This window comes from Falco cherrug, chromosome 12, assembly GCF_023634085.1.
Source record: "Falco cherrug isolate bFalChe1 chromosome 12, bFalChe1.pri, whole genome shotgun sequence".
Taxonomy (NCBI): Eukaryota; Metazoa; Chordata; class Aves; order Falconiformes; family Falconidae; genus Falco; species Falco cherrug.
In genome coordinates, this window is record NC_073708.1 from 4,923,521 (window position 1) to 4,945,759 (window position 22,239).

At 48.8% G+C, this 22,239-nt stretch overlaps 1 protein-coding gene across 8 annotated transcripts in view; it reads right to left on the reverse strand.

Annotated features, from left to right (window-relative positions):
• The window catches only part of SMG7 (SMG7 nonsense mediated mRNA decay factor), a 53,913-nt gene extending 42,937 nt beyond the window's left edge, over nt 1-10,976 (reverse strand). For 3 of the 8 annotated variants that reach the window (XM_055724194.1, XM_055724196.1, XM_055724191.1), the window contains exon 1: nt 10,605-10,976. In XM_055724194.1, coding sequence (XP_055580169.1) covers nt 10,605-10,633 — 29 coding nt within the window. In that variant the 5' untranslated portion in view covers nt 10,634-10,976. Of the gene's footprint in view, nt 1-2,411; nt 2,533-2,603; nt 2,756-10,604 lie in introns of those variants that run through there. The other 5 variants (XM_055724193.1, XM_055724192.1, XM_055724198.1 and 2 more) reach the window with 5 other exon arrangements.
• Between the last annotated feature and the right edge of the window lie 11,263 nt (nt 10,977-22,239).

Here is a 22,239-nt window from a genome sequence, read left to right on the forward strand (position 1 = left end):
TGTGACTACGCAATTTTTGGTTACTAACTCAACACTTGTGCGTTACTCGGGTTGCACAAGCCAACTCAGCCCTGGCATTTCACTTTGCAACCACAATAGCTTGGACCTTGTCATCAAATGTTTTATATAGTACACCAGCATGTCCAAAACAAATTTTAAAATAGAATTTTTTTGGCACTGTATTTCAGCATTTGACAATAAAGCCCGGAAACTAGCTGAATCGCATTGCTCTAACCACAAAATCTAAAGCCCATATGTTCAACAGCATTTTTGACCATACAGATAACACTTCCTGCAGCTGAGTCGTTAAAGGGTCAAAGATCTTCACCCCTTTGTGGTCTGTCATTCCTAAACACAAGACACTCTTGGGCCTTTCCACTTAACACTAACACAGCAGTTTCTAGTTTTATAGTTCCTGAAGAATTATTTCAGGCATAGAATCAGTTATACACGATATAAAACGTATTTTTAATAACCATCTCTAACCCAAAGTGAATTGATTTTGAAAGAGTATCCCAAAATCCTGAATACATAATGTAATGTTACAAGTAGATAAATCACTTTTTTTAGTGTTAACTTCTACCTAGTCATTTATGATGGAAGCTATCAAAATAGTCTGTAGTTGCACAAGCAGCATCAGCAAGCATTTGACATTTCATTAGAAAGATACTGGAAACACCTTTCTAGATAGTTTCAACCTTTAGAGGTTATTTTAGTCTTTGGTAACAAAAACCAGAAGATGAGTACTTCAGCTGAAGCTGGACCGAACACCTTGCAAGCCACAATCCCCTACAACTGGCCTTGCCCCAAGCCCCGTAACTCCTACAGTTTACCTCGTAACGAAATAAATATCTAAAATGAAATAGTCAGGGTATGTTCAAACTGGGTGGAAAAACTGCCAAAAGTTCATGCCTTAGCATAATCTATGCAGCATGCTCCTAAATTCATGCCTTCAATTCAAATGAATGTTGACAAAGCATATCAGGCAGCTTATCACTTCTTTTTCTAGTTAAAGATTTCACATGTATGTTCAACTTTGTCTTAATACCACCAATATGCATAAACTAAAACACCTTCTAGATTTTTATTGCAAGTTTATTCTGCGTCCTTTAATAATTTCATTTATAATTATTAACCCATAGAAAAATCTCACCTTTTTTTCACATTGAAATTACATTTCCTCTGTTTTACTCGTAAGTGCAGCTGCATGTTGGAGCTCTAAGAGCTGCTACAGTTCTCATGTTTCTACATGCTCTTGGTGGCTTTGGGTTTTTCTTAATATTAAAAAATGTGGCTTAAATCCTTGGCACACTATTTTTATTGCAATTTACAAAAAAGAGACCCACTAGTAAATTGGCTTTTTCCAGGTAACAGCTGACTAGATCAAGCCTCTATGCTCAGAAGTTCTGTCACCGCATTGGCCTCGACAAGTACTTCACCCTACTCCAAGACAGACAACTAGCATCTATTCCACAGACAAAAGTCCTGCCCCATCCTTCTTTCTCCCCCTCTTCATAGGGACAGATGATTAGCATTTTAGTTTTATTTATTATTAGGCTAGTTTGGAAAAACTACCCTGAAGACCCCTCTTAATGGCTCAAGTGAACCTCATATTAAGAGCATGAATGCTCAAAGGCACAGCCAAAACCAGTACTGACTGCAGAAGGAACCGAAGCTGGAGTCTGTCAAAGGTTCCTAGCTGGCTACAGGAAACCCTGGTTTAAAAAAAGATTATCACACACTCGCAGCTGTTTGACACATAGCAATATCCATATGCTTTCTTCAAATCACGGCGAGACCAAGGCAGGACATGGCAAAGCAAATAACCAGGAGACTTTCATTGCAACAGAAAGAGTAGCAAAATTTGTAGGATTATCATAAAACAAAGGGGGGGAAATGATCTTCCCAACAGATCTAACAAAAAATCTTTCTATTTGTGACAATACCTGTAGGGAAGTTAAACTGTGATTAAATAACAGCACAGACCACGGGCGAGTCCAAAGGGGCCTAGAACAAGCTGGCTCTAAACTGCCCTTTGCTGTAGCCTGATCAAATAGGAACAACTGTCAAGGCCTCATTAAATCAAGGCACCAAGAAACACCAAAGTAAGTCTGAAATATAGACTCTTGATGCCCAAAAGGTCTATTTTACTTCATCCAAACAAAAAGTCTAATCTCTGCCTACAATTCTCTGAAGGAATTCAAGAATTTCCCCCCACATTCATTTGGCAGAATCAATCTTAAAGGTTTCACTGGGAATACATTCAGAATTAATTTCTCATTTCCTAGCAGCTAGAGAGCAGCCCTCTGAGATAATTCAGCCATATGACAAGTGGGGCCCGCACACTCAAAACAGACAATACTTCAGAGGGCGGGGATGAGGAAATAAAATAAAAATCAGCTTATACATACCAATATTAGATGAAGCAGAACAGTGTTCAACAGGGCTGAGCACTAGAGGATACTTTCAACACCACAGACAATGAAATTAAAATATAAGAAATAGACTGTTGATGTATTAGAGACATCATAAGTACTTCCAGAAAAATCACATTTTCCCTAAAGGTGGAAGAGAAAATTAACTCTAGCAGGACTCCTAAGTACCTCAAGGGTATCTCTGATTTGAGTCCCATCAGTGAAATTCAGTCTGTCGCCCACGGCTGTGTAACAATCCCAAGAGACTCCTCAGCCTTCTGGTTCCTTATGATAATCCCTTGAGTGCAGAAGCCAGTGTGAATAATCGGAGAAAAGTCCTACTGGAATACAGAAAGAAAAGAAAGCAGGCCTAAAGTTACTCAAAAAGCTCTTATTCCACCCCAACTCACAACATTACATTGATCTTAACAGGTAGCTGCTGATTTAACTCAGAGGAATTGAAATACACAGTCTCAGAACACTGTTTAAGCCACTTCCCCCTCATGTGGTTGTTGAGGAAGTCCCCAAGCTTACGATCAGAAGTTCTTCTTAAATTCAAATGGGAAAAAAAGCAGTGGCCAGACAAGTCTAGAAACATTGCCTAAAGGCAGGACTCTGAGCACGGCTGCACAAGTGAGAGCTGGTGATGTAACCAGTACAACTGTGAAGTTACATTCAACAAGATACTGCATGCAACAACACGAGCGCTCAAGAGGCACATACAAGAAGAGCCAGCAGCCCTCCCTCCTGTGCAAGAGTGAGAAACTATGGCCCATGAGTCAGCTCCACGATTCCTCGTGTCACTCCACAATAAACACTACGTTAGTCCTCTATTCTTTTAACTGCAGTAAGATAGAGTAAAGCTGCCACACCTCCCGTGAGCACAGGAAAACCTTACGTTTTACCAACCACCACCGAAATCTATGACCTCCCTAGTAATACATTGTAAAGTACAGGACCAAAGTATGCAGTTCTGCTAATGATTTGAAGGAAACAAACCTGTGGTTTTATTCCCCTCCTGCTTCTCAGCAGCTGCACAGCTTTCAAGTGAGATGAGGACAAGCCTCAAGTTCAAAGTAACAAGAGCAGTAACTAATGTCCTCCCACATATACTCTTTATACACTACAGCTGCATTCCTTAACTGTTCCTCCACCATTCCTTACTCTGAGGAGTCCACTCCTGCTAGTGAATCTCTGCTGCTGTTGTGAAGACCCAACAGCAGTGATGAAGGACCCTTAAAACTCTACAACCCCCTGCAGCTCCTCATTGAACAAAATCAGATGCTACAGAAAACTATCCTCTCCTCCCTCCCTCCCCACCATGCACTTGAACTACAGTTACTCCTCTTCCACACCGATTTTTGCTGGCTGGGCAAGGCAGGGAAGATGCCAAGGCATCCATCCATCAAGTCACTGTCTTCTCCCATCAACCCAAGTGTTCTGAACAATGACTGCAGACAGCCTTTCTTCTCAAGGGGGAAGCACCAAGACATCTAAAAAAATGCATGCAATAGCCAACATAGCAAACTGAAAAGCAGGGCAGCTTCATATTCCACACTGATTTAAATAACGTTTTAAGTTGCTTGACGTAAAAGTTAGTGTTACAATTCAGTGCCTTCAAATCAGCTGATTTGAAGGCAAAAAACATCTCACTGGAGCAGGCTAGGATTACTTGTTATGAAGCTGCTGTATGGAAGATGCACTCTTAGGACAGAAGAAACAGGTTTTACAAGTAGCTTGAATATCACAGTATACTTTGAGTACTTAAGTAAAATAGCTAAGCATTCACCAAGCAAATCTATCTTCTTACCATGCACTGAAATGAAGAAACTCAGCAAAAAAACCTCCAAACCGTGTGTTCAGGAAGAGGGCAGCCTTCTCAAAATGCTTTGGTGCAGCTTAAGTGCCTCATCAAAACTTCAGATAAACATCACCTCGTTTCACTGCCACAACAGAACCTTCTCCTTTTCAATAAAGATCAAACTACGTAGGAATACACAGGTTTGAACAAGAACTAAATGCTAAAAGAATCATCCCTGCCATCAAAAATAAATAAATAAATACAGCTGTAACTTTACTTACACTAACCTGCACTTCTAGGTCACTGGAACACTGTTTTGCAAGTAACCTCAAGCACAGCACAAAGAAAGTGCCGTAACAGCATCCACAATCAGCTGTGTTCTGCAGCAAGAAAAAAAACCAGGGGAGAGACTCTCAGCCCAGACTGAAAACAGGGGTACTGTTTGTGACAGTGATATCAGCTACATTCTATATATTTTATATTTTTTGTATATATATATTCAATATATAGCTACAGCTATACTGTAGGAAATGGGACATTATTTACTAGTGTTATGGGTCAGTGAGCATTTTAATGATAATGAGTACTATCACTAGAAGCAGTCCTACCCTGCCCTTACTATTAGGCCCTCACTCCTGCTACACGCAACTTCACATGTGTCAGCACATGTGCGGTAACATGACAAATGGGATCAGGAAACCCACTCAGGCTAAGCTCCATAGGTAAAAAACACAAAACAAAAGAAGTTTTAACCTAGCACAGTTCCCCAGTCCAGTTCACCTGGCCATAAACTTACACCATCAAATCAGGGCTGCAGGTGAGAGGGAGAGTGAGAAACATCTGTCAGGAGCAGTTCAAGTCTAAAACACACCCTTTGTCTATATGGCCAAGCTTTTGCCATGTACTAAGCTAGTAAGGTCAAGTTCTCTCATTACTGCAGCCCTCTTTCCTCTGGCACACGCTCATACATAGTCACCTTCCCGCCAGTCCCTCCGGCAGAAAAGCGTGCCCACCACCTGCTGAACTGCACAAGCATTCAAATCCTCACTGTTAATTCCGTACAGAGAAGCAAACTCAAACTCCACGCACAGAAACGCACACGCCAGGGCTGACATGAAACTCTGCATGTGCCAATTTACACCAGCTGAGCTCATCTGGATGACTCTTCTAACCAGCTAACTTTCATAAAGTTAAGGGCAACAACTAACTCTGAAATTTGTATCCCTCTGTAGAAGGCTGCTAAAATTTGTTCAATCCATTTGAGAAAGGAGAAAAAAAAGCCCTAAGCGGTATAGTCACGCAAGCCTTCGGAATCTAGGCTTGAATAAAAGTATCTGAACTATGATAGTGCATGCAGACAGCTTGTGACTTTAGCACAAGTTGTCCCTGGGTGGCAAGAGGATGCTCAATAATCCAAATCCTCATAACAGGAACAAGAGAGCAATAAACAGCTGACCAAAGACCCAAGGGGTATAGTGCATGTCTTGGGGCTCTCAGCAAGATGAATTTCCTTCAGCAGAAAGCTTAGAGGGAAACTGCTTAACACTTTTTTAATTGTAATTCTTTTTACTTCATAGATCATCGCAAAAAGTTTGTTCATCGGTAGTAAGCAGTAATAATCATCAATTTTATTTGCCTTTTTAAACCATTACCCTCTGCCTTAAAGAGGAGTAAGTGTTGCTAATACTAAATATTGGCAGCAATTCTAGCTATCAAATGCTAGAAACACCTTGTATGGAGAGGAAAAAACAAAACAAAACCAAAAACAAAAACCCAAACCACTGTGCTATGAGGTGCCTCCTGAAAGGCCAATGCAGTATTTGATCTCTCCACTACTCCTCCCCTGTTTGAAATTCAGAAGTAAATGTATGAAAGTAGCACTAAATTTCAGAACATAAAAAAGCTGGAGGGAATACTTTCCAAGACTGACTGGTCTTGTTTGGATATCGAGACAAATCAAGAAAGATGTGGATCAACTGGAGGTAGGTCAGCAGAGCCCCCAGGGCAGTCAAGGCTGAGGCACTTGTTATTTGGGGCTGGAGGAGAGGCCGTGGGAGTGGGGCTCGGTCAGCCTGGGGCAGGGAAGGCTTTGGGGCACCCACAGCAGCCACATGCCTGCAGGGAGGGGACTGAGAAGATGGAGCCAGGCTCTCTGCAGTGGCATGTGGCGGGAGAATGAGACACAACGGGTAGAAGTCAAAATATGAGAGGTTCAGACTGCATGTAAAGAAAATCTTTTTCATCCCTGGAAGCATTTAAAAGACATGTAGATGTGGTGCTTAGGCAGATGGTTCAGCGGTGGACTTGACAGTGTTGGCTTAATGGTTGGACTCCATGGTCTTAAATATCTTTTCCAACCTAAATGATTTTATGACAGTCAAGGAATAGCACAGGCTGCCCCAAAAGGCTGAGCTGCCTCCATTCCTGAAGGTTTTCAAGACCTGAGTGGATCAAGCCCTGAGCAACCTGGTCTGACCCCAGGGCTGCCCCTGCTTGGAGGAGGTTGGACAGGGACCTCCTCAGGTCACCTGAAGTCCAAGTTGCTTTGTGATGCTATGAATTCCAGGAAGCATGCTGCAGGTACACGTTTCAAGATTCTCTGTTAAGAAGTTGCATTTACTAACGTTTTCCTCCATATACTCTCAAGATAATTATTAAAAAAAAAATTAACTGATTCTGCCCGTCTCACCGAGACTCGTTCTAGGTTTCAAACAGTAACAAGGTTTGTGCCTTTTCAGCACTAACAAACATCAACTCTACACCATCTTGATCAGGAATCAGTACTGGAACATGCCCATGCACAGACTGCAGGTCTAAATTACCCCTGCTCTACCCTCCTCCATTAACTGTGAAGAAACACTGCAAGAGGTGCGTCACAGACCGGCAGACGGCAAAGGAGCAACCATGAAGAGACACAGCAGATGCAGAAGTTAATGGAGCTACTGATGAGTCTTTGAAAAGAGAGCCACAATTTAAATTATTAAAACAGTCAAACCTTTAATGAAGTTGGTTATAGCCTCATCATAAGGCTACAGGAAACTACCTACTGGTTTGTCAGCACTAGAATTTCTAAGCAGTGTTCAAGCCCTGTAATTCAAGCACTTTTTATTCTATGTTTACAGAGTGCTAAAAGCCACAATTTAGCAGGGTAATGCCACATTTAACTAGTAACTGAGCTCACATCTTTGTGAAATGCAATCAAAACAGTCATATCTCAAACTGCTAAACTTTTGAATCCAAGTTAACTATATTTTGAACATTAACATATAAAATTGGCAATGAAGATCATTTCTTTAAAGTGAACGAACATGGACTAAAGCTCAATACTGTCTTATAAAAAAGGATGCACTCTGAAGTTTCTGTGGTATTCTGTTAGAAACCCTATCGGTAACGATAATTTGCTTTAGAAGTGACTACTTCTGTACCTAGCAAGGATACATGACACATTTACTGTAAAACAACTGCCTCGTGAGATTAATTTCATTTACGGGGAGTACTTGTAGATTCCCAAAGCAGCACAAATTAATGGATAGAGATTTTTAGCTAGATGAGACAAACACATTCACCTGACCAGAGACACAAACCGTGCCTCTTTTTCCCCCAAGAGATCTCTGAAAGAACATCCTGAAAGGTCTACTCACCCCACCAGATGCAATGCAAATCTTTGAGAAGAGACTCAAACAACGACACGAAAGAAGGATCTAGGAAACTAGATGGGACAGAATACATTCCAACACTCTTGAAAGGTGACCTTGAAAAGAATAAGACTAGGAAAGCAAAAATCCCAACACTTTCTTACAATGTATGAAGCTGACTTAAAAACTGACTCTCCTGCAACTTCTGAAAGACTCAGTACATGAAGTTTGACCTTCTTTGCTCTTTCTGGAAGACTTCTGTAGGAGTCTCAAGTGTTTTCTCTGTTCTCACTTTGAAGGGGCACAGTCTTTGAAGGACAGCATTCTAAAACACTTGGTTCATATACATTTATACAGAAAGCAAGAGACTGGTAGTGGAGGAGTTAAGGCAGTCCAGCTAAAAGTCCTTTCTTCCTTGCTCATTTTTTTCAGCATCTCAATTCTTGCAGAGTCATTATTTCGCTAGCTGTTCAACCATTATGTGGTCACCTTAGAAACTCACCTCTCTTCTGCCTAAACTTCAAATACACAGAGAAAACTTTCTGACAAAAAAACTTTTCTGTCCCTCCTTAGTTTTAAGACAATGAATACTAGCAGCGACCAACTGCTAATTTTCATTTGGCACAATGTTTTGTTAAGCTGCCCTTTCACATCATTATACTTTTGTCTATTTATTCCTCCATCATTACACTCGGATTGAGCTTGTAATGCTACAGTAAGGAGGATGCCCTCCTCCTTAAGGCAAAGGACTAACAGAACTGGCTCTGAGAATCTGAGGCTCTATTCCCAGTTCTCTTTATGAGCTTGGGCTGCAGTAATCCGCAGCTCAAATTCTGCCCTATGCAAATGAAATAATTTAAATATACACTCTGTCTGAGGATGTAAAAAAGATTTTACAGCTTTTAAGAAAATCTTCCGAAGCTTACCCTCTACAAAGAGGAACAAACCCAAATGTTCTTTAGAGGGAGAAGGTGAAGACTGCTGACTACAAAGTGCTTGAAAAGTTTGGGAGGGGGAGCATCCTGGTTTTTTCCTTCTAAGAGGAGATAAGACTCCTGGTGACAAAGACAGGAGTCACTACTTGTAATATTTGTAATAGTGTCCAGATGCTTCTGTCTCAATGTATTAGGCACAAAACAAACAAAGCAGTCGGGAAAAAGTAATAAAGGCCCAGGATGAGCTACGGCGTTGGAGAAACAAAGCTAAGAGAAATGGGTGATTACTGCCCAGAAGCTGGCAGGCAAGGAGCATCTCCAACTTGGTGCAGCAGAATACAGAACACTAAGAAAAGAGTCTGGTGGTACAAGAAGGTGACTGGGGCAGGACAAGTGTGACTTCAGCAGTACCGCCTTGTAACAATGCAAGGCAGCTGAAGACTCATAGTCCCAGGGTAGGAGAGGTGAGCAAGAGGTTCCAATATTATTAAGACATACGCTACAGTACAAAAGGCAAGTCTTTTACTCATAGAGGACAACTAACAATAAGGCATTAAAGAGCTTTTTCTATAATGTAACAGAAAAGAACAAAGAACTTTCTAAGACAGCATAGGTAAGCAGGCTAGAAAGGAAAAAGGCTCATAAGCTTGCTATTAGCGAAAAACATCACTTTTTTTTTTTTTTTTGAAGATAAGCTTGAGACAGGATTTGGTCTACCAGGAGGAGGCAGACAGAGAGTCAAGAAAGATGAGGAGGAAGGGGAGGACTTGGAGAATCAGTAAGGGGAGACAGCTAAAGTGTTTCAGAACCCTGGATAGAAAGTGTTTTGGAAATGTAAAAAACCTGCTTGAATTCACTCTTTACAAATCCTCCCCAAGCCCAGGGCTCTTCAGAACATGCATGCCCTTTTGGCATACCTTTTCCTTTTCCACGAGGTTCTCTGGAAGGGGCAACGCATCACAGACGACACAGTATTTCCTATTTTACAGCTATGCAAAGCCACTTGTATCTCGCAAAGCTCCTTTCCAAAATCACTAGAGAAAGAGGGTTTCACACCCAAAAGACAAGTTCACCCAAAAGCCTATTGGAGTCCTGCTCATATCAGCATGTGGCATCTAGTACTCTCGACTTCAGGGACCAAGGGACGCTTCTGTTCAGCAATGCATTTCAAAGCAGCACTGCCCCAGCAGGCTCGCTTCTCTCCCAACCGATCCACTGCATAAGCCATGACAGAGGGTTTTCCGCAGGCCGCGGGCTGACTGCCGAGGGCCGACTGCCGAGGGCAGAGGCACAGCTCCTGCTGCTCCCGTTCTCCCGGAGCACCTCACGGGGCTGCGAGCGCAGGTTTCGCCTCGCCGCCGGGATCAGCCGTGGCGGTGGTTCCGCAGCGGCGGGTTAGCACGGCACCTGCTAGAAAGGGGCTGGAGAATCCCGGTACGGCAGCCGGCGGGCTCCCCTGCCCTCCCCGCGGCTCCAAGGCACCGGCTTGACCTTGCTGGGGAGCCCTGGCCGCGCCGGGCAGCCCGCAGCCCAGCGGCAGCTCAGGCCGCCCGCCCGCCGGTACGCGGCTCCGGCCCGCCCGGGGCCCCGCTCCCCGCCAGCGGCGCGGGGCTCGGTAACGTTGCGGCCGGGTCCCCCACACTCCCGCCCCGGTCACATCCCCCCCGCGGTTCCGAGCACCCCACTGCCGCCGCAAGGCCTCCTCAGGGCCAAGGGGAGCACGTCCTCCCGCGCCCCGCCGCCTCCGGGGCCGCCGGCCGCAGTGTCGCCTCAGAGCAGTCGGCGACACCCCCCCCGCCGCTCCCCGGCCGGCGCTCACCGGAGATACTGCGCACACAGCAGGCTCATCCTCCGCTGCTCGCCGCCCCGTCCCGCCGCGGGTCTCACAGCCCGGGCCGGCCTGCCGCCCCCGCGCCGCCTCCGCTGCTGCCGCTGCCGCTGCCGCCTCCGGCCGCCGCCGCCATCTTCCCGTGCAGGGCCTGCCGCCGCGGGGGAGGGGCGGCAGGAAGGAAGGGGCGGGGGTGTCCCCGCTCTGCGCTCCGGCCGGGCGGAGAGCGCCCGCGCCCCGCTGGCCCCGGCAGCGCCGGTCCCGCAACCTCAGCGGCCCGCGCGGCAGCCGCCGCCGCTCACCCGCTCGCTCACTCACTCGTTCGCCCTCCTCCCGCCGCCCCGCTGAGGTGCCCCGACCCTCCCGCCGCGCCGGCCGCGCTTCCGGGCCCGGCCCCGCCCCCGCCGCCACTTCCGGCGGCGCCACCGGCAACCCCTTCCCCCGCGCCTTCCCTCCGCCGACCCGCGGCGGCGCCCGCCGATTGGCTCCCCCGCTGCCATAGCAACCGAGGGGGCAGCGGGGCGTCGTCACGGCAACCGCGGCGCCTGCCCGCCCGCTGAGGCCGGGCCCGGGCCGGGCCCGCAGCCACGGCGTTACGCGGCCTCTGCCGCCCCGGGACCCTCGCAGCGGCAACGGTCCCATCAGATCCCCCCTTCGCGGAGCCCGGGAGGCCGAAGGGTCGGCTTGGCGGGTGGCGCTGGCCCCCGGCGCTGTGGGGGAGCCCCCGTCCCTCAGCGCGGGGGCAGCAGGGGCAGCCTCGTGCTTCCCTGGCAGAAAAGCGTTTGGCAGGAGCAGCGCTAGTAGGCCTGGGCTTCCCACATAAACCGGGCTGCCTGAACCCTGCCTCCTCGCTTGCCCACACCGAAGGACTCCCAGGATTCGGCTGCTCAGGTGTCGGGCCCCTAGGGTCACCCCACAGTGTCCCGAGTGGCCCTCGCCTCACATTCCCTCCATTATGGGGTGGGCCCCACGCCGGGGATGCGGGCCATGGCCCCGCAGGTGGCCCTGTGTCCGGCAGGTCACAGCGTGGAGCCGGGACACGGGCATGTTGGGTGGTAACCTTGCACCTCAGTACAGCAGTCTATCTCATCTAAATATTTACACCATTTACACCGTGTGGTGCAGCCTCCTGTACTGACGTGGTGACTTGTTTTGTGCTCAAACTTGTCTTTTTGGGCAGGAAAAATCCCACCGAGTTCAGTGGCCATTTGACCAAATGAGCCAACTTCAAGAAATGAGGCAGATGGCAATTTGGGATCAGATGAGCACCAAGGAGGCTGGCTAATGCACGTTGTGTTATTTGAGCATGTAAGTGACCCCAAGGACAAAATGAAAGATCATGTTTCAAAAATAAATCCCTCACATTTTTTCAGGTTGAAACAAGAGCGCGTTTAGGGAAATGATTTTCAGGGCCCCACATGTTCAAACAGAAGCCTCTCAAGGCTGCAGAATCAGTTTCCTGGTTTCAGCGCAGTCAGGGCTGGGCAGCAAGCCATGCCACCAAACCTCCCATCAAGTCCTGCGCAGAGCCTCGGGCAGGCACCGCAGCAGGGCTCGGGGCTCAGCCTCCATCCCTGCAGGCTCTGACTGCAAAGCAGGAGCAAACTGGTCTAGCGCTGAGCAAACTGGGGCTGCTCCTACCTGCTCGGAGCCTGTCCTGGGCTAAAACAGTTTGTTTGCGCAGCACAAATGCAGCTCCTAGAAGCTGTGTCTCCCAGGGCATGTTGTCCAGGACTCTCCCCAGATGCTTCATGTTGTCTACATGATCTGAAGCTTTGTCCCTCTGGTTCCTGGGCTGGCATGCTTAGGGCACCCTGCATCTTTGAGGAGACCCACCAGGCAGCACGTACTACTGCACAGATACCCCGAGTGTATCTCTACCCTTCCCAGATTTTTCCATTCATTCCTTCTCCTTACAGGGGAGTTGAATATCCCATGTTTTGCAAGCAGAAGCACCTTAAGTCAGTGCCACTTTCCCTTCTACCAGCCCCTCACTTCGAAGCCCTATTTTCAGCCAGATTTTTATTCAGTCCCGCATTCACAGTATCCCACAGCAGTGCAGTAGTGCCATGAGAACTGCTTACATCGGCTTAAGCAGCAAAAGCCAAAACCTTACAGGAACACAGGCTCCCTGTGAGCCTCCCTGCCTCCCACAGAGTTGACTTGGGATCTTCCTGCCCATTTTCTCCACCATTCTTCTCCCAGGGACTCCCCATCCCTTCTTTAGCCTTGGCCAAACAAACTGTTGCTTTTCCATCTTTTTTTGCTGGAGAGGATCACCTGCCAGAGGCTTCCTCCCAGGCAGAATGATATCATACAACCCGATTATAAGGTAGCCACCAAACTGCAAAGAGCACTCTGGTACATACTCTGCTTCATGCTCCACTGGCAGCAATGTTACTGCTTAAAATAAAATGCTTAAAATAAAATTAATGTTAACCTGTGCACTTATTGCTTAAAATAAAAAGTGATTCTTCATTTTTCAGCCCCCTTTAGCACTGTGTTGGACCTTAGACAAAGTCACTGAAGCACAGGCTTATGTTCTCTGCAACTGCAGGTGCACTTCTGAGCTCAACAAGCTGGATCTGTACATGTAGGTGTTTCCAGGGCTGCCTCTCCCTGACCTCTGTGTTTGCATGTGGATAGGAGAGGGGAAATTTGAAGGCATAAGCTTGATTTGGGGTATTTTGGGCAGGGAAGGGGTGGCATGTTCTGGCTTTCTGCACTATCTCTTCAGCTGACAAACACAGGTCTCATCCAGGAGGCCACAAAATGCTCCCTCGAGGCATCACGTTCATGCCACGTCAGGCAGAAGCAAGGAGCGGGCAGCGCTGACTCAGTGGCTGTCTTGTTTGGTCTTGTCTTGGTCCAGTCCAGTTCCAGAGACCCGAGAGGTTTGCACGGGGCAGAACCAACTTCTGCATCTTGGGCAGTGGGGAACAGGCAGCCCTGGGTATTTTCAAGAGAGCCTGATGGGTGTTGTTGCCAGTATTATTTAACGCCAATATAAATTGCCCCGTGGAGCCATACCTCAGGCAGCTATATGAGGGAAGCTACGGCCCATCAGGCAACCTGCCCAGCCACAAAGACTCCCTTTGCCTTTTCTCACCCGTCTTGAATATCTTCCAGACACAGAAAAAAAAGATGTCAGAGCCTTTGCAGGTTTTTCTCTGCTTTTCAAGGCTTTTCCTCTGAACTGTGGGGTTTTCCATTTCCCTCAGAGTTTCTGCACTGTTGGAACGGATCTGTCCATTAGGACAGCATGTCCATGAGTTTCTCTCCCCTGCCCTCTCTTTTTGCCTCTTGGAGAGCTCTTGTACATCCCACACCTCCAGATTTGGCCTCAGTTTCTCCCACAAAACTTTTTTGAGGACTTGGCATTGCTGCTGATTGCTCTGCTCTGTTTCTTCTGAAATACTCTGAACGTGTTGGTGCAGACAGCAAGGGGGCTGATTTTCTCCCATTTAAGGGAGAGGCACAAGTCAATCTCCCGTAAGTTTTGTTCCAAGACATTAGTGATGAAAGTGTTATCTTCAAAGAAGCAGTTTTCTCATAGGAATCAACACATAATTTTTGTTGTTAATGGGTCAATAACTGTGGCCTACCATTTTATTAATTACACAGCATCAGGAAGGCCCTGATCCACAGATGAGGACAGTAGACTAGAGGCACTGTGAACCCATTGAATAACCCTGGCCCTCAGCCAGCAACGCAGCCAAAATGCCCAGAAGCGAAGCTGCTCTGCTTTCCGGAGGGAAAGTCTCATAATCCCAAATGTGAATCTGTTTTACATCCTTCAGCAGCCTCTGTTACTGTACAAGCTCAGCATTTCACAGACCTTGGATGCGTTTATCAAAACATGGATCTAACCTGCTCTAAGAGGACAGTGAGCCACCATCCACACTTAACAGATAGTCACAGGAGATTTCCTCAGTGTCCTTTAAGACAAGAATGGGGAGGTGGACCAAATCACAGCCCACTCCCATCCTTCTTCATTAAGACTAACATCTTTAATTGTCCAGGAATATCCTGCAGGCATTGCAGAGTCCAAAGTCTCCTTTTTGTGTGCATAAACTCTCCCCCTGTTTTCACATACAGATGTGGCTGCTGGACAGCCCTCTGTCTCAGTGCCAAGCCTTGGCTTTTAGATCTTTGAGACAACACATTTTCCTGCTGCTCAGGGTGAAAACCTGGGATCAAGGAAAGATAAGAGTACAGCTCAACAACTGAATGATAAAATGCCAGATTCTCCGCGGGTTTGGTGATTATTTCAATCTAAATGTTGTGAATGTGGGAAATTAGCACTCAAAAGTAAATGAAGAACTTGAAGGAAGAAACAAAGGATGAAGATATCTAAACAATCTTAATTTTGCCATGTATTCATCCCTCTCAGTAATTATGTTACCATGATCAAAACGTATCTGTTGTCATCCCAGATTATACTAGTTCAATTTTTAATTGTTAGCAATGAAAGTCTTATTTTACCTTAATTACAACCTCATTTCTCCAAATATAGTCTATATGCAAGACTTCAGGAATTTTGACGGTATAGAGGTTTGTCAAGTCTTCATTTTTCTCTTGCAAATATCACTTAAAACAAAGAAAAAATTGTAAAATAGGCTGCATCTCTTAAAGAAATCCCTTTTAAACCTTATAATTCATGAAATAGTTAATGGATTTATTTTTATTTCTTTGAGAGCAAGCGCTGAGCATTCTGGAAAGAAGTACCATTTCACACTAAATAAAAGCTAGATCCCTCTTGGAAGGGGAAGAGAAAGCAGTTCCTGGGCAGCCATGCCAAGTGCCTCTGCCTCCCATTCCCATCCCGCCTAACCCTGCTCAGATCGTGACTGTGCAGATCGATCCATCCTGCACAGCTGAGCTGTAACCTCAGACAGAATTAGAGACATTAAAATGCCTGCAGAGCTAATTGCATCTGTGGCCAATGCTCAGCTGCTGAATACGGGCAAGGGAGAAATCTGTTACCAAGCTGACCTTCCCGAGGAGATATCTTGAAAAGTCTGCCCAGTGTCCTAGAAACACTGCACAGCACTCGGGTTCAGTTTGCAGAGGCCACCACACCAGGGTGTTAGGTCCACAACCTCAACACATTTCCAGGAGCCCACAGGAGCTTTATCCCTTGGTGCCCTTTGGCAGCTTCTGCCAGGACGTGGTGAACCATGCCCTGAGAAGAGCTGTTGAGCTGGAAGAGGCAGTCACCAGTTGGTCCCTGGCCATACTCCACAGGCGACTCATGAATTTTCAGACCTCGGTTATAAGTCATCTCTTTCACTGGCTGCTCTTCAGTTTTGCTTCCTCCTTCCTTGTTTGAATGCCTGCTCCAACCTGGGATCAACAGACAGGAAAGTTTTTCCCTTTGGGCCAGGCTGTCCCAGCCCATGTGGCCTCAGACCTGGTCACCATGGGTTCGGCAGCTCCCTCCAGCTCAGCCAGGCTCCCACCACAGCAGCTACCCCTGAGCCTTGCCCATGTGCTTCCATTTCTGTCCTGTGTGGCTGCTCCATGATCAACTGGTTCAGCTCAGCTGGTCCAGCCTGGCCCAATCTGCCAGTCCCATCCGTCTTCCTTATATTTGCAAAATCTTTCCCTCCCAGGGGCTGGGTTTGCAGGCCTGAGTTTTGTTTGGATATATTCAGATTATAGCTCAAAAGCAGGTATAAATTAAAAACCTGCTTTTGTGGGAACCCGTGATTTTATTCCGACTGGGCCACAAAGTAAGTGCCTGCCTAATTCAAGATCTTTTGCTGCTTAATTCTCAAGGGAAGGCCTTTTTGTTTTTTAAATATGTGTTTCCACATTACAAAAATTTCTTATTCATTAATTCAGAGCTGGTATGTGGGGAGCAAAACTGAACCCCCTTGTTAGCTCTAGACAGCAAAGGCTCTGAACTATGCCAGGGTGGTTTCAGGACTGGTTTAAGCCCCTCTAACTCCTCAGCTGCACCTCACGGTCGCTCAGCTGTGGGTAACATGGCCAAGGCGAGATTTGGTTTGTGCTTGCTGGGGCCAGCAGCAGAGAGATGGGGTGGGGGGCAGTGAAAGGCTGTCCAAGATCAGGGTCACTTCCCATATGGCAGGTCCCATCTGGGATCAGCCCATGGGGAAAGGAGCCAGGAGAGATGTGAGGAACCTCTGCAGGGCCTCCATCCTCTACTTAGGAGATGCTTTTAAGCTCGGCTGCCTGCTCACCTGCCCTTGCAGAGCAGCCCTCTCCTGCTTCCCCCCCCAGGAATAATTGCCCTTTTTCCCAGTAGATTTGGGTTATTTTAAACAGTTTGCAGACTTTGAGTTTAAAAGCCTTAAGCTGGAAGGTTTCCCTTCTGCTTCCCAAGCCCAAGAGGAAAGTACAAGGTGAAGGGCAGTGCTGGGAGGACCGAGGAGCCCCCATCCCTCACCCCAGTGAACACAGGCACCACCTTCCTGCTTCTGCTGCACAGCCCCACTGCTCGTAGGACCCAGCTGTCTGGAAGGCGAAGAGCCAGACAGATCTGCATGCAGAAATACCCTGGGTGTGAACCACAGGTGATGTTTCAGGTGTGCTTCACAGCTCTAGCCTTGCTTCTCGAGTCCCACAGGCAAAGATTTTGCAGTGCTGCTACAAGCTACCTGTGTCGGGGTAGGCAAGTTGCTGTATTTCTCTGTGCTGTTTTCTTCCTCGGAGAGTAAACCCAAGCTAATCATCCCTCTGCCCTCTGTACCTGCTGTACCAGCTCTGCAGATGGCAGATGGCTGCTTGCTACCGTGGGCTGGGTTGGAGCCCAAATCAGCTGGGAGTCTTAGGGCGCTGCACGGCGATCACAGCAGGGGCTGGCAGGGAACATCTGGTTGGGGCCGTTGTCTTCACCAGTGGGAAATTTGCACCCATGTGTTCAGGGAAAGCAGCAAGGAAAAGAAAATAAAGGCTGGGCTGGAAAACATTGAGGGGGGAAAAGATGAACACATAGTCGGTGTTGGAGGAGAGGAGCCTCCCCCCATGCACGCAGCTCCCTCTGCACCCCAGTCTGTACCGAGTACTTGGCTCTGGGTGCACATCGCCGCAGGCTGTGCCTCGGGCTGGCTGATCCACTGCACAGCCTCGCAAGCATCGCTTTCCGCACCAAAACCCACCACCTCTCCCAACCTGCAGCGTTGCTAAGTGACAGCTGATTTACCACATCGCTTACCCACCCTGGGATGCAGCAGGAAAGCCAAGGAAGAGGTATGGGCAGTGCTGGCTGGACCTCAGCCCCACCGTGGCCAGGCAGTGTGTAACCCACATCTGGACAGGCCACCTTAACCTTTTGCTGTCTGCTGTTGAAGGTCTAACACTGGTGAAATGGAGAAGGTGGAGAGGTTTGGCCGTGCGTGCCAGGAGCTGGTGGGCCCAGTGGGTTGTGGTGGGTATTGCCAGGGAGTGGGAGAGCTCAGCCACACGTGGTTTTCTCCATTTGCGCCTTCTCCTGCAACAGCAGCACCTGATGCTCCTGTAATGCAACCCACAGAGGCTAAAGGGAAAAGATGCCTTCCTGCAAAATTTCCTGTGCAAAATTAGTGGGCAATGGGGTTAGGATTAACAAAAAATTCATTTTCAAGTGTCTCACCTGATCTTCATTCTCTTCTGCATGAAAGGAGTCAGTGAAGGAGTCTTCTTGTAAAGAGCAAACCCCCACATTTCATCTCGGTGCAGTCGTGCCACCCTGAGGGAAGGGGGTAGGGCACCATCTTAGGTGGGAACGTGCAGGAGAGAAGCACTGTGCTCCCTGTTGACAAGATTTCTCACCAGCAGTGTCATGGTGCCGTTCCCACCCAAAGCCTGCACCGACGTACAGCGGAGCGAGCCAAGGAGCTCTGGGCCCATCACCAGGGGAAAAGCCTGAAGTAAGAAGAGGGCAAGGTTGGCTCTTGTGCAGGAACCATGGTGACCTGCAGCTTGTTCCATCACTTCACACGAGTGACAGCTGCTGCCTCCGGTAGAGACACTGGAGCCTCTGCAATGGAAAACCAAGGACCGTTATCCCACTTTGCCGGTGTGGAAACCAGCTTACCCAGAAAGATCATGGCTCCCTGGTTTCCAAATGTAGAGATGCTTCTGTCCCTCAGTGTATTAGGCTCCAACTTTTGAACTTATTGGCTAATTTGTAACAAAATTGGAGAACAAGTTTTGTGAAAACAGAGTGTGCGAGATGTGCACACAGAGGACTGGTTGGTCAGCACACACGTGTGACCTAGGCATGCTTGAAGAATATCCTTGTTTTCTGCTGTTACCTTAAGGCTTATAAATGCTCATAAAAGCCTGTTGGCTTGAAGGCAATTATAACGCACACAGCACCGGTGTTGAACTGCAGAGAGCCACAGCCTGTCCCAAAGCAGCAAGTCTCTCCCTTTCAGAGTAAGCTTGGAGGAACATGGCAAAAAAAAAGCCCAACACAACCTCCAAAATCTCATCCCATCAAATGAGCAAATGTCTGTACAGAGCTAGTAAGACAGCAGAGCACCATATTGATGTTATTTGTTCATTTATTTATCACCCTTTCCCCGTGCAGCCAAAGGGAAGAGATGGATCTGCTTCCCCTGGCCTTTCCCCTGGCAGCTGAGCCAAGCAGGCAAAGGCAGCACCGACGTTTTTAGGGCACCATCGGGACCCTTTGCACGGGTTAGGAGCTGCTGCATGCATCTCACTTGATGGTTGACCTCACCCAGGCTTGCACCTGGGTCACACTGCCACCAGGATGGTTCTAGGCAGGGGGCAGGGGAGGTAGCTGTGGGGGCAGCACTTCCACCACCCCAGCAGGGCAGTGGCTGGTCTGCTTTTCTCACCCCATTGCCTCCCCCAGCCGAGCCTGCCCTGGGGCTGATCTGCCACATCCCTGCACCTACCAGCCCGTTCTGGTGGGGTTTGTTTGCCTTTGAGACTGACATGGAGAGTGAACCTCCCAGAACCCAACTCATTTTGTGTTTGCAGCAGGAAGCTCCCCACTCAGATTTCTGCTGGTGAGAAAACAAAATTCCCTGAAGGATTTTTGCCTGTAGACAGACATTTACATCCTTAACACCATTTTTTTTTCCTCTTACTTGACAGTATTTTCCTAGTGTGGGTTTTTTTGTTATTATTTTTACTTTTTCCTGGCTGTAAAAACCTCTGGGAACACATGTAAACTGCTTTCTCCTTTCCATACTGCACATGCTGTATGGATGGGGGGTTTAATGGTTTGTTAAACTGTGATGGATCTATCAGCTTCCCTCCTGATCCCCATCCTGCAGCTTTGAACCTGCAAAGTCTATTCAAAGGGGACTGCGAGCTCTCAAACACCCGTGGGTTTTGAGCCAGCTTGTCACCAAAGAGGAGCATCCCATTAATGTATCCCACAGCTCCCTGGGGATCTGGATGGAGTCGAAGGGGAGAGGCAGGGAGCAAGGGGCAGGGCACCACCAGCTGTCTCAGCATCCCTCTCCCTCAGTGCCAGCTTAGTCTGAATTAAAAACCAGCATAAAAAAATATAATTCTGGGGCGTGTTGCTGCACTCGTACGTGGTGAGGGACACCAGCACTGGGTAGCAGTGCGTGCTCTGAAGGGCAGGGCTGCAGCCGGGGCAAGCAGGAGTTGAAGGGTTCCCCCAGCAAATGGACTCAGTATCGCCTTGGGTTCATTCCCTGGGGGTCTTGCTCCTTTGGATCACTTGGGGATAGAACTGACGAGCATCCCGGCACCTGGCTGAGCTGGCAGGGCAAAGGACTAGAAATAATTCATCTTAGCAGGACAGCAAGAAACACACTCCGCTGCTGCCGGCAGGGCTGAGCACCCCCGCCTCAGGAAGGCAGTGGGGAGAGGAGCCCTGCAGTGGGTGCCTCTTGGGGACAGAGGGAGGAGGGCGGGTGAGGGACGAGAAAGGGAAACCTGTTGGGTGGCAAAGACCTGCCCGTGGGAGGGAAGGCTGCGCATAAGCAAGAGGCCAGGGACAGCCTTTGGGAGGCCGCTGGAGGCAGGTGCCCGCAGCCCTGCCTGCGGTGGGTGTCCACAGAGGGGGCTCCGGCTGCCCTGACTGGGGCAGAGGGGCTTCTTTGGGGAAGAACAGCAATGCCACAATCCTGCAAAGAAGAAATGAAGGTAATTAGTCAGCCTGTCAGGCTGGTACTGGTTTACCTTGTCATAGAGACTGGCTTTTGGTGCACCCACAGCATCTGTTCAGTGTTCACTTCCTCTGGACAGTGAGATGGAGGTGCTGGGTGAAGCTGAAGCCCCCCAGGCCTGTTTCCCCACAGAGCCCAGAAAAGGGTGTGCAGGGATGCTGCAGGGGGGCTGGGGCAGCTGGGCCACCGTGTGGGTCCTGGGCTGGGGCTACGGGGGGCTGGGGCTGAGGTCTTCAGGGTTGTCTGAGCAGGACTGGGGGGATGTGCAGAGCATAGCGGCTCTTGAATACCGACGTGTGTGTGTGTGTGTGTGTGTGTGTGTGTGTGTGTGAGAGAGGGAGAGGGAGAGGGAGAGGGAGAGGGAGAGGGAGAGGGAGAGGGAGAGGGAGAGGGAGAGGGAGAGGGAGAGGGAGAGGGAGAGGGAGAGGGAGAGGGAGAGGGAGAGGGAGAGGGAGAGGGAGAGGGAGAGGGAGAGATTTCCTCAGCCCTGGGAATGCCAGTACATCACCACTGTTAGGGGCTGGGGGGCCACAGCTCTTCTGTGTGTGTGTGTGTGTAAATGCATGACGGGGGGCACAGGCTACATCTCCCCAGCCCTCTTCGGAGGAGGCACATGCATCTCTGCGTACATGTACGTCTGTGTTTGTGCACATGGGAAGTTTTGCACATGTGTGTGCACATGTGTGTGTGTGCATATACAGGGGGTGTGGGGGTGTGCCCATAGGTATGTGCACGTGTGTGTATGTGTGGGTGGGTGGGCATGTGTCTCCGCAACTGCATGTGCTTATATTTGTGCCTGTGGAGATGGTTGTGTGCATGGCCATGCATGCACATATGTATACATACATATATATATATATATATGTATGTGTGTATAGTTTCCAGGTGTCTGGCTGTAGCCCCTGGCCCGGGCTGCACCACCTGCCTGCCTGTATATGTGTGTGTGTCTGTGCCATACGTGTGTGTGTGCATCTGTGCCATATGTGTGTGTGTCTGTGCCGTACCCACATGTGTGTGTGTGTGTCTGTGCCGTACCCATGTGTGTGGGCCAGTGCCATACGTGTGTGTGTGTCTGTGTTGTACCTGCATGTGTGTGTGTCCGTGCCATACCCATGTGTGTGTGTCTGTGCCATACATGTGTGTGCGTGCCAGTGCCATACGTCTGTGTGTGTGCCAGTGCCATATGTGTGTGTGTGCCTGTGCCATACGTGTCTCTGTGTGTGCTGGTGCCATACGTGTCTGTGTGTGTGTCTGTGCCATACGTGTGTGTGTGTGTGTGCTTGTGCCGTATATGTGTGTGTGCCTGTACCATACATGTGTGTGCCTGTGCCATACCTGTGCGCGTGCCTGTGCCGTACCTGCCCTCCCGGCCGCGCGTGCCCAGGCCCCGCCGTGCCCGCGGGGGTGCCGTGCCCCAGGCTGTGCCCGCCGGGGGGCGGTGCCGGCCCCGGCCCCCTCCCCACTCCCGCAGCCGCGGCCCCGCCCCCGCTCCCGCCCCG